At 41.2% G+C, this 12,028-nt stretch overlaps 1 protein-coding gene and 1 pseudogene across 3 annotated transcripts; both read right to left on the minus strand.

Annotated features, from left to right (window-relative positions):
• Window positions 1-824: 824 nt before the first annotated feature.
• LOC147142290 (required for excision 1-B domain-containing protein-like) lies at window positions 825-3,426 on the minus strand (annotated as a pseudogene). Its single transcript, XR_015088098.1, has 4 exons — window positions 3,422-3,426; window positions 2,590-2,800; window positions 1,452-1,539; window positions 825-1,362 (listed from the first exon to the last, which is right to left on the minus strand). The product of XR_015088098.1 is annotated as a required for excision 1-B domain-containing protein-like (transcript).
• Window positions 3,427-6,038: 2,612 nt separating this feature from the next.
• On the minus strand, window positions 6,039-11,779 carry stx16 (syntaxin 16). Of its 2 annotated transcripts, XM_086041768.1 has the most exons (9): window positions 11,370-11,779; window positions 9,031-9,042; window positions 8,816-8,923; window positions 8,596-8,736; window positions 7,194-7,356; window positions 7,003-7,091; window positions 6,588-6,731; window positions 6,379-6,459; window positions 6,039-6,301 (listed from the first exon to the last, which is right to left on the minus strand). In XM_086041768.1, exons 1-9 carry the CDS (start codon window positions 11,493-11,495, stop codon window positions 6,200-6,202), a joined length of 966 nt encoding a protein of 321 aa, XP_085897894.1. In that variant the 5' UTR covers window positions 11,496-11,779; the 3' UTR covers window positions 6,039-6,199. The 2 variants fall into 2 exon arrangements, with proteins under 2 accessions (XP_085897894.1, XP_085897895.1); XM_086041769.1 differs by lacking the exon at window positions 9,031-9,042 and having other exon boundaries at window positions 11,415-11,779.
• Window positions 11,780-12,028: the final 249 nt, after the last annotated feature.

Genomic DNA, 12,028 nt, shown 5'->3' on the forward strand with positions numbered 1-12,028 from the left:
TCACGGGAGGTGTTCGCTTCCGCATCGACGCCCCCCTCCGGGACAGTCGAAATTTCACGGAGATGGGAAACTTCAGTGCTGGAGGATGCCACGATTTGTCAGCAGTGATACTGTGGGGGCCACGTAGGACCACGCACTTCCGAACCAGATGGATGACAAAATGCTATTTTCAATATCCACAAAATATGTATAAAAGATCCACTTTCCCAACCCAACAACAAAGGTTTTGAAGCAAACAACAAAATAACCCCAAACTGTATTTTGTCCCCCAGTTATAAGGTCTTTCTTGCATACCAATTACCATTCAAGGATGGAATAAAACTAACGTGAGAATTCATTTTGTAGATTTTTTCTCCACAAAAACCGAGACACTCAAAATTTTAATAGTATTGAGGAACCATACGTGTCCTGCATATCCACAAAAAATTGTGAGGCCTACTCATGTTGTGCAACTAAGACATGGCTTCCACCTAGTGGTGAGTGGTTATATTACAACTTAAAACTATATAGTGGAACCCTGCTATTTACAGGGGATAGGGACCAGGCTGGCCAGCAACTATAAAAGAAATCTGCGTATTAATGACAGACAGTGAAATGCAATGGGAAAGAAGAAAAAAAAGTTGTTTTTTTCTTGGTAAATGCCCAAAATTCTACAGAGAAAAACAACCTCCAACATACATTTTCTATGAAAAACTGGGGTTTGCCCACCCCCCTAAAGAAAACAAAGAAAGAAAAAAAAATACAATTTTGTTTTTAATTATTGAAAAAAACATCAAATAAGTACAGTAGTACAATACTAGTTAAAGTCAATTCATCTTCGCAGTTTCAGCACCCACAAATTCGCATACATACAAGATTTTTTTTCTTTTTTTTTTTCTGGGATAGCTGTCCCTTTAGGAAAGTCCATTTGTCTTTATGCTTACACATGATTGGAACCGCCATTGGAGAGCTAAAGAATAGCATCAGTGTCGCGGTGCCATCACCGTTGAAGCAACAGATATTTGAACACATACCACGGCGCGACAGATGTAAACAGATAACAATACGCACAGGCATGCATTCTTTATCCCCTGCAAAGAGTGGCTAATATCTCCGTGTATGACAGGATTATACTGCACCAGAAAGAGTAGCACAATGTCCAATCAATTGCAGCAAAAACTGTTGAATTTGTTACATTCTTTTGAATTATCTCATTAAGCAAAATAGATTGATATTCTCCTTGACATATTTACAGGCCTGTAAATTAAAGAAAAAATTGAAAAGCTCACTGACAGGAATCGGACCGCCTGTCAATCACTCTCTTCCGAGTCGTACTTGAAGTCCTGCATGATCTCGCTGAGCGCCTCTTGGGTCTTGATGATCCTGAACATTCCAAGCACACAAGAACCTCACAACGGGCCTGTATGATTAGTGAGTTGCGTCGTAACCGTGACGACAGTGACCAAGCTTACTCGTGTTTAAACTGCTGGATTTTCTCCTGACAGGCGTCCTGGTCTTCCGGGTGGTCCTGAGCCCGCTGCTGGGCCAGCTGCAGCTGAGCTGTCTGAGCGCAAAACACAATGAAACTTAAGTCTGTCGAGGTTCAAGTCCGAAAAATATGTGTGATATTGTTGTAAGCTACTGCAACATAGGTACAACTTTTTTTCTTTTAACTTTTGTGTAATACATATGAATTCAATTATTATTTAACAAGAGTTTCTCAATTTAAATAAGTGTATTCAACTCATTCACTGCCATTGGCATATTTATTTGTCTTTTCACAGTCCAGCCACTCAATCCAAGCAACTTATTTTTTCATTGTTTAAAAAAAAAAAAATAGAATGGATGCAACTTATATAAAGGTGCGGGTTATAGTCCAGAAAATACAGTATCGTTTTTTTTCAAACATTAGGTTAAAATATGTCTGGCAGTGAATGAGTTAAGGACAGTGTTAATGTCACAACCGTGCATGATTTTACATTGCAATTAATGTTAATGTTAAGTTGTCTGAAGTCACATTTCCTCTCTATGATGATACATCGGATGTACTTAGCTAAATTACACATTTTATGAACAAGAGAAACTCCTAATTTAAGGGGAAAAAAACTGTATAACTAGATTGGAAAAAGTGAGCCAGTACCCAATCACCGTTTCGTTTGCATACAAAATGACAATAATAGCCATCAGTGGGAAGAAGTTGTATTTCTTTGTGGATGTAGCTCTGTATTGAGTAGTGTATTTTGAAAAGTAATGACCTCTTGTGGCGATTCTGAAAAATTTACTAAAATTACTTTGAGCACTAGCAAAAATGTGTTGTGTTTTGTTAAATATGTCGTAGCAAATTTGTTGTTCACTCCCAGGCACACGGCTATAATTGTTTGGAATTTTTTATTACATTGTATGTATTTCATTTATACTTTTTTAAAATTTAAATTCAGTGAGTTTTCATTTGTTTTGTTTTTAGAGCAGGTTTGTTATTTTTTATTTTCCCGAAAATGCTTCTTTTTAGTTTAGTTTTTATTACTTTTACTTATTTCATTAACAAAAATGTTTCTTCATTTTTTAAATTTTTTTTTATTTAAACCTTGGTTAAAAAAGGCTTTGAATTACCAGTTGGAGCTTGTGCTTGTCGATGTGATCCGAGACCGTACCGACCTCTCGGATCACATCGACAAGCTACAGCGCAAAGGACCTGGAACTTGTCCTTGATCTCCAGAACCTCCTTGGAGATGCCGCTGAAGGCCAGCGTGATCTGGTGCACCAGCTGCTTGTAGTGCTCAAAATCATAGTAGGGCCCGTCCTCAGGTAGGCCTTGTGCCCTCTGCAAACACAGAAGTGATACAGTTTCACTTCATTGGGTTGGATTTGTTGACAACAAATAATGTATCTTTGTTCACCTGACAACAAATAATGTATCTTTGTTCACCTGTCTATACCAGTGACATTAAGTGACAGGCAGAACAATTAAATGCTCTTCTACTTTAGGCTTTCCTAACCTTTAATGAGCGGAAGTGGCGGGAGTTCCGCCTATAGGAAGAAGTTCCGGGAGTTCCGCCTATGGGAGTGACGGAAGTTCAGCCACTGCCGCCTATAGGTCCCGTCACTCCCATAGGCGGAAGTGGCAGGAGTTCCGCATATAGGCGGAAGTGGCGGAACTTCCGTCACCCCCATAGGCGGAAGTGGCGAGAGTTCCGCCTATAGGAAGAAGTTCCGGGAGTTCCGCCTATGGGAGTGACGGAAGTTCAGCCACTTCCGCCTATAGGTCCCGTCACTCCCATAGGCGGAAGTGGCAGGAGTTCCGCATATAGGCGGAAGTGGCGGAAGTACTTAGGAAGAAGTGGCGGAAATTCCGTCTATAGGCGTAACTTCCGCCACTTCCGCCTATTGTGACGGAAGTGGTGGGAGTTCCGCCTATAGGCGGAAGTGGCTGAACTTCCGTCACCCCATAGGCGGAAGTTCCGGGAGTTCCGCCTATAGGCGGAAGTGGCTGAACTTCCGTCACCCCCATAGGCGGAAGTTCCGCCTATGGGCGGAAGTGGCGGGAGTTCCGTCACCCCCATAGGCGTAAGTTCCGGTAGTTTCGCCTATAGGCGGAAGTGCCGGGACTTCCGTCACCCCCATAGGCGGAAGTTCCGGGGAGTTCCGCCTATAGGCGGAAGTGGCGGACGATCAGCCTTACTGTAATAACACAACTATTGTCTGGTTCACTTTATTTTAAGAAGGGATTTGGTGGGGAAAAATGTTTGTAATATATGTTCAAAGTGAAGAAAAAGTGCGTGAAAACAGACCTATTTCACAAGACAAATGAGATGGACACTATAATTGCTTTAGTGGACCAAATAAAGTGGTGCGGTGGTCGGAATTGGCCCCCCATCCTCCGCAAATGATGCCTACATTGTCAGTGACTGCGGAACTCCCGTCACTTCCGCCTATGGCGACGGAACTTCCGTCACTTTCGTCACCATAGGCGGAACCCCCTCGCTTCCGTCTATAGGCGGAACTTACGTCACTTCTGTCTACAGTCAGAACTCCCACCACTTCCGTCACAATAGGCGGAAGTGGCGGAAGTTGCGCCTATAGACGGAATTTCCGCCACTTCTTCCTAAGTGGCGGGAGGTCTGCCTATAGACGGAACTTCCGCCTATGATGACGAAACTGACTGAACTTTCACCTATAGACGGAAGTGGAGGGAGTTCCGCCTATAGGCGGAAGTGGTTGCAAAGTTGAAAATTAAAGGAATTGACGGAAGGGCACTACCAGGAGTGGAGCCTGCGGCTTAATTTGACCCAACACGGGAAACCTCACCCGGCCCGGACACGGACAGGATTGACAGATTGAACTCCCGCCACTTCCGTCACCATAGGCGGAACTTCCGTCACTGGTGACAGAACTTCTTGCTACTTCCGTCAGTCGCCCAAGTTCCGTCACTGGTGACATGCGGTAACTGGTTAAAATTCAAGTACTGATTCAACTCCCAAAATTTAAGTGAAAATTAAAAAAAAGTAAATCTAAATTTCACTGTTTTAACCTTTTAACTTTTCAAAAAAGAAAATAGTAACTAGTCTCACTTGTCTACATTGGGGTCAAGTTCATACAGGTATAAAAAAGAAAAAGGTCTTCACTTCACTCAATGAACTTAACTATCATGTTGCAAGTTTATTTTTTTAAAAAGATTCTCCGCACGAGTACCAATTGCACATTTTTCACACAAACAACTTCACATTAATGACAAAAATGGTTTGACATGTATATATAATTTTTTAAGAAAGAGCTGCATTGAAAAGCTTCTACCTTCACAAAAAAAGTGTATCATTCAGACACAATTTCTCAGAGAAGCCCTGGCATTCGTGAGGATGTCAGAGCAAGCATCCTTGTTGACGTGTAAAATAATTGCTTAACAATGACAACAAGTGGTTTCAACACTGTGGGAGAAGCCCCGGTTCTGGCATTGCAAAAATGTGACTTTTATACTACCTCAGAGGGTAGACTTTGCAGGCCCCCTCCCCAATTTTGTGCGCTGCATTTCAAACAATTGACTCTTTAACGGGCAGTATAAAAGTGGCCCCAGAAGACGGAAAACTGCCGGGCTTGACAACATGGTACTCTAATCACGCTTAGAGACAGAACAGCTACGCATAAAAGTGGCAGCTTTGACAGTATAATGGGGGCCACTGATGATGGTGGCCAGTCACGAAGCAGCCACATGAGGAGCAATGGTGGGTGGTTTGCGTGTTGCTCAAGGACACTTGTGACAGTGGCCACGCTGACCCGACAATGGAGTACAGATTTATCAAATAAAACTCTTCATCTTTTCAGCATATCAGTCTTTATAGGTCAACAGAGCAAGAACAAAAGAATACCAGAATAAAACATTAACACGGTCATGTAGCTGGTTGTCTGGGATGGATCACAGTTTTCTTAGTGGAGTGATGAACATGAATATTTAAGCTACTTGTTTTACCTAGTACACTATAATAGTAATTCTGCTCCTCTTGATCATTTGTAATTTTTAAAAAATAAATAATTCTTTTCATCATACAGATGACAGTAGTTTTACATCCGTAACACCTTCCTCTTGCTCAGGCCTCAAATATGTGCAAACTGCAGTTAATAAAGGTAGCACTTAATGCAGGGACCATGGGGGGGAAAAACATTTAAAATAAAGCAAAAACATTTGGATGACAAATGGGTGATTTTAAAAGATAGGCTGATTCAGGCAAGCAGCGGTGCTTGAAACCACTTCAATATCATTAAATCAGAAGGTAAAAATGTTAAAAAAATCAAAAAGTTGTCCTTGAACTGTAGAAATAATTTGTATATATAAGCATTTTGCTGTAATTCTTGGTGCTGCTCTCACAGCCTTGAACTGTAAAATACTGATTTTCACTGTATTTCTAACCCCATGTTCACATTGTTGCAACAACATAACACATGCGTGTCCACTGCCGTAAAGCGTTTTCTCTTGAGAAAGACAGACATATACGCCAACACGGTCATGTATAAGCCTGGACAAATACGTGTGAGTTACAATCACAGTCTTGATTGTTTCTTGGATTTAAAAAAAAAAAAAAAAAAAAAAACGCATCTTGGTACAGCCCAAAGCACACCTGAAAACTGACATTAAATTTCATGGTTCCTGCTTGGTTTGAAAGGCTGTCAACTTGGTTTTGAGCAGAGGTCCACAACAAGCACTCACACAGAGAGCAAAAGGAACGTAAGATTAAAATTTGGTTGAAAAAAGAATAATAATTAGAATGATGACTATGACAAATAGGATCAAGATGACCAGCATCTTCCTGTTTTTCTTCTGGTACTGCTCTGCCTGCAAACAGGAAAACACCATCAAATGCATATAGGCTACTGGATGTCTCAAATATTTCACAATAGACGGACTTTTACCTTTTGTAACTGTTTCAAGCCATCATCTGTTTTGACACACGCTTGCTCCACATTGAAGTCGATTCTGTCAAGAACGGTGCCCTTGAAGGAACAAGGGCAGACCATTTTACTACTAGAACTTTGAACGCTGGTGTTTGACTGCTTTGATTTGGCATCTGGTTGAAGTAGATTTTGTTCGTCACACACAGCGATTGATGTCCAGTAATTACCTGCTCCACAACCATCCCGGCCAAGTCGCGGAAAATTTCATTCAGATCCGAGATGGACTGAACGATTTGTCTGATTTCTCGCTCTCGCTCTTCCACCATGACTGTGTTCTGCTCCACCAGCATCAACTGGTCATCTGTGAAACCCTGAAATGCAACCGTTGGGTGGGAAAACAATGGATAGGGAACATATTTTAGCAGCGCAATAATTGATAACATTTAGTTGTCATCGTGTGACAGCTGGAGGGATTAAGTTGGCAAATGTTTTGGACTAATGTTTATTTTTCTGCTATTGTTCTTTTTTTTGCATGCAGGTCGCCTGTGCAAATAATTCCCAGCTGACATTACACCAGCCCATATTAAATGTCATTATTTCCGTTAACCTGATAGACTGACTGCATTTAAAAGAGTCACACACCTTGTCATACAAAGCTAGATCTTCGTCCTCTTCCATTAACGGTCCTGAGTCAAAAAAGTGCTTTGATCGCTCCTCGCGATTCTTCATACCTGCAACATATAACAATGACAAGTTCATGTGTATTAGACGAACACCTCTCCGACAGACATATATATGACATGTATAATAATATTAATAATAATAAAGTGTACGTTTTAAGTAGCTGGACTGCGTGTGCCTGAAATTGATGGACAGCTCCTGAAGACTCTGCGCCAGAGACGAAATGACGTTTCTTAGTAGTCGCTCCTCCTGCTCGGTGCAGTGGCCACAGCGAGACTGCAGGCCCGTTACGGCTCGCTGACATCGGTGGAACATCTGTACTCGGCACATGTGTCCGAAAGGAACAGTGAGTATTTTGGATGCAGACCTTAGGACAGAGTTGTGTTTCCCAACTTTGAGCCAGAACACATATTTTACTTTTGGAGGGGTGGGGGGGGGAAAATCTCATGGAACACCCCCAAAGCAAAATGTCACAAGAAGTACTGTACAGCGTGGATTACTATTGTAAAATAACGATGCTCTCATCTCATTTTACTCACAAAAGTACTTGTGTGAAATCTGGGCCTGTTTTGTTCTGCCTCACCATGAAGCTCACATAGATACAGCGGATACAAAAAGTCTACAGACCCCTGTTCAAATGTGAGGGTTTTGTGATAGATAAAAGAAATTTTAAATTTTAAAAAAAGGAGACCAACACAAATCATTTCAAAACGTTTTCCACCATTAATGTAACCATAACCTGTACAACTCAACTCATGAAATAATGCTGTTGCACACCCTTCTTATAAACGGGATGTGGCTGTATCCAGAATTGACCAATCACATTCAAGCTCATGTTAAATTGCAGTAATACTCACCTGTCACCATGTTAAGTGCCGTTGATTAAGCCTTTCGTGCTAACACAGACGGTTATTGTGAATGGTCCATAATTCCCACCACCTTGTCTACAACAGTGGAGCTGAAGAAAAACAACTCCAAAGCATGACGCGGACACCACCAGACTTCCATGTAGCTACAGTGTTCTTTCGATAATGAGCAGTGTTATGTGTGTGCCAAACATACCTTTTGGAATCATGGCCAAAAAGCTCAAGCTTGGTTTCATCAGACCAAAAACAAAGTCTCCTAAATTCATGTGGGAAAACGTTGTTCTGGTGCTATGAAATAAGTGACGCCAGCTCAAATCAATTAGCACATCTGAACTTGAGTTGGGGTTAATCAGAGGCACTTGAAATGGTGGCAGGTGTGCACTAACCTTTGTTTAGCATGCGTTTGAACGTAATTGGTTAATTCTGAACACAGTCACATTCCAGCTGTAAACTAATAAAAAATGAATAAATACTAGGTCCAATTAATTGTAGAAAAAGTTTAGAAATTATTTACCTTGGTCTCAATTTTTTATTTATTTTATTAAATAAGAAAAATGCGTTTTGAACAGGGGTGTGTAGACTTTTTTTTTTTTTTTTTTTTTTTAATCCGCTGTAAATGGCAACAGGCAAGTACAAAGGTTAATTGCAACTTCAGCCATCAACTAGTGATACTGGCCAAGCTGCATACCTGTGTGATCTCCTGTGTTGTGATTTCAATGGCGTGCTCCTCTTCACTACTGTCATCCAGCGTGGGTCGATTCATGTGCTTGTCGTGCAGCAAAGCCAAGTCCTTCATCTTCTGACGAACCCGCGAGATTTCATACTGGATCTGAAAGGTATCCAAAGTGACGAGTTAGCGCTGTCAGATACGATACGGATGAGCCCTGGAAATTTCTGGACTGGTTTACCTCGTCGATGCCCTCTACCCACTTGGGTGGCAACTTCCGGGTGACACCAATGGCCGCTTCGGGATCCAGACTGATTCCCGACACCAACGCCATCCGATCGTCAGCCAACTTAAAAACAAGACACTTCTTGTTAACAATTTCTAGAATACGGGATAGATTTAGCGCGTCACTCGAAGTATCGGGGATTATTGTACCAGGAATCAAAACAATGGTACCTCATCAAGTTCCTAGAGTGATTGGCAGTTAGCAGTGTGGTTCCATCCAATAGCAGGTAAGAAAGGAAAAGGAGAGGAGGACAGAAGCAGAACAGAAGTGAGCCCCAGAAATTGCAGCGATGACCACCAAGCAAAGGTTACAAAGACGATCAATATAATTATTATATAACACAAAAAAAAGCATTTGTATACAAAGCGACAAGTTATATTTACCAATTGGTTTAATTTAATATCATATTACGTGCTAATATACAGTGGAACTTTAACATTTGAACTGCCTCAAAATCATTTGGGGGAAAAATAACCCTAAAAGTGGCCCAAAAAACGTCACACACAATATGCGGCGAGTTTTCGCTTTTCCAAAGGCAAGAACAAAGGAGCACTGGAGGAGGCCAGCTAAAGTGGAAACCTTTTGTGGTAAACACAGAATCAAAAACGGAACTGTGCTCATGCCTCTGACCTGGCTACTCAGTATAAATATGGCGGAGTCAACAATTTTGACCTTATGCAAAAGAGAACATGTGGCCAAAGGTGTGTCTGAAACTGTCTACAAGTGAGATGGTGAACTTGTGTTAAAAGTTTAGAAGCACTTTCATGATCGCCACATTTTTGACCCTGAAACAAATAAGATTGTATTACGTTCCATGTTTAAGGTTCCACTGTATTTAACTGCTTAACCCCAAGAAAAGCACACGCATCTTAACATGAAATAAACTCCAATTGCTATTTTAATTTAGAACAGAATGGGCCCAAAGCAGGTATTCAGACAGAAAGCAAAATGTATCCATGTTTGTTTACTGTGTTGTTTGGCTGTTATTGATGTGATTGTTTCTTTACAGTGATACATTTATAACAGCTAAAGCATATACAGTACAGACAATAGCAGGAGCAGATTTTACACAACACAAGACATCAAACATCAAGTTTGAATGGGCACAGTTTGTTTGCATGCACGTTTGCAGGACAACTTGGGCGATCCGTTATACATGAATAATGAAGATTAAGAGCCTTGCTGTGGTCTCTGGCTTTTTGAGTGCAGAAAGCACTCGGTTCAAAGTGTTCATGCTCATCACTGCAGTTGCCACGATAAACACACTCATCCCTGTCGGCCTGTGTTTTTGAGAATGTGCGTTTCGTGAACTTTTAGTACACGCACGTGTGCTTTCCAGCAGCTACACGCTTTCCATAAAGGGGCGAGGAACCTGCAGCAAATAGGCTAAATATTTAGCATTTGAGCCCATCTAGCAACTGGTAGAAAAGGCTTGAAGAAAAACATTTAACCCAGAAATGCTCGGAATCAACAGGGTGTCCAATCTTAACTCTTTACAATTTAACAAACGTATTACAAAAGCAAATAAATAGTGGAAATTACAATATTTTTCCCCTAATTTAATAAACCACCAAAAAAATTGTATGCTCAAAGACTACAGACACATATATGAAGTTGTCTTGATACTGTTATGCTCATCAGCGCTTGCAATGGCATTAGTGAAGTCATTCCATTCCATCCTCATTACTGGCCCACAACAACAACATGGCACGAGCGTCATGGAAGAAGTGTATTACTCTGGCCGCAGAAGCTATATTTTACATAAAGAGAGAAACCAGGCAACAGGAAAGAAGAGTGGGGATATTTGAGAGGCTGCTGGCAATGACAGCCCCATTCGTTCGGTGAAAGAGACTCTCCATGCCTCGCTTTTTTGCCAGAGGGTAGATATTTGATAACCAGTAAAGCCAATCTTATTAACATAACTCATCAATTGCTTCTGTTCATTTTTTACTCGTAAAGATACTCTGTGGACACCTGTGATGTTAATAATACACATTTTTATTTTATTCTTTAACCAATCACAAGAGAAAAAGGTTCCCTACCCCTGCCATACAGCATGGTACAAACATGGAATACGCAATGAATGGAAGCAGCTGCATTCACTTGTTCAAGTAAATCTTTCTGCTTTCAGTACACATTGTACAAACGCATCGTCACATGCTTTACCACAAGATAGTTATCAATTTGTAGTTTGTAGGGTAAGCTTGGTTTGCTCACTTAATGTTAGCTCTGGAACCCCCCTCAACGTTATCCTACTAAGTCCTGACACATAAGTCAGTCCTGAGGTGAACTACCGTGGCAACGAAATAACAATGTTAGGAATCTGGCCTAATTACATTTAAGACACAACCATTCTACTTGAATCTAGCTAGCACAAGTATGACTGGCTATAATGCAAATAAACACACGCACACGCACACCCACCCACCCACCCACCCACACACACACACACACACACACACACACACACACAAAAGAGTAAAATGTCAAAACGATGCAGACCACTCACCGCAGCATTGCTACGTGTACTCAGACGGGGGTCGTTTGTACTCACTTGCTCAGCCAATATCTGCCGGTTTTGGATCGCATTGTTCCGCATTAACAAGAAGGCATCTGTCAGACGCCGAGTGGCCATGATTCGATAGCTACGAGTGTTACACACCGACTACTAAAAGTGTGTGCGGCTCGGCTACGTCTTGCTATCTTTAGCTTTAGCCTTGCCCGTGGAAAGATAATGAACTCGCGATACAAAGCCAACAGGACAATGAAGTGAATGTTATCTATATTAATGTCAATACGTTACGCCATAGTCAACAAACGTGACCCCCACGGAAATGTGGAATTAATGTCAAATTGGCAACGTCGTTCCTCTTCAGATTGATACCGGAAATGTGAAGACACATACACCTGTGTCTGCGTTTAGCCATTCTTATTCTACTATGTCAAGTCCCAGAACTGGCAGTGCAACTGAAGTATAGCGCAACCTACTGGTCGAAAAAAAACACATGACGTACTAGGGTACAGTACTAGGCCAGGTCATTTGTATATACAAAAAAGTGTAATATCATTTACCAATAAATACATTCTAATTAAAAACCAATTCTTTAATACCATTGAAATACGTTAAAAGTACAGTTTTTTAAATATATTTTTTCAATGAATGAACAT

The sequence above is a fragment of the Filicampus tigris genome, chromosome 9, assembly GCF_054856515.1.
Source record: "Filicampus tigris isolate MCC_2025a chromosome 9, RoL_Ftig_1.0, whole genome shotgun sequence".
Lineage (NCBI taxonomy): Eukaryota > Metazoa > Chordata > Actinopteri > Syngnathiformes > Syngnathidae > Filicampus > Filicampus tigris.

Bases quoted from the DNA above. Each gene is read 5' to 3' on its own strand.
- stx16 (XM_086041768.1), bottom strand. From the start codon at position 11,495: ATGGCCACTCGGCGTCTGACAGATGCCTTCTTGTTAATGCGGAACAAT. The intron at 8,737-8,815 runs GTAAACCAGTCC...GATACCTTTCAG, and splicing joins GGGTAGAGGGCATCGACGAG to ATCCAGTATGAAATCTCGCG. The intron at 6,460-6,587 runs GTAATTACTGGA...TGTTCCTTCAAG, and splicing joins CCGGGATGGTTGTGGAGCAG to GGCACCGTTCTTGACAGAAT.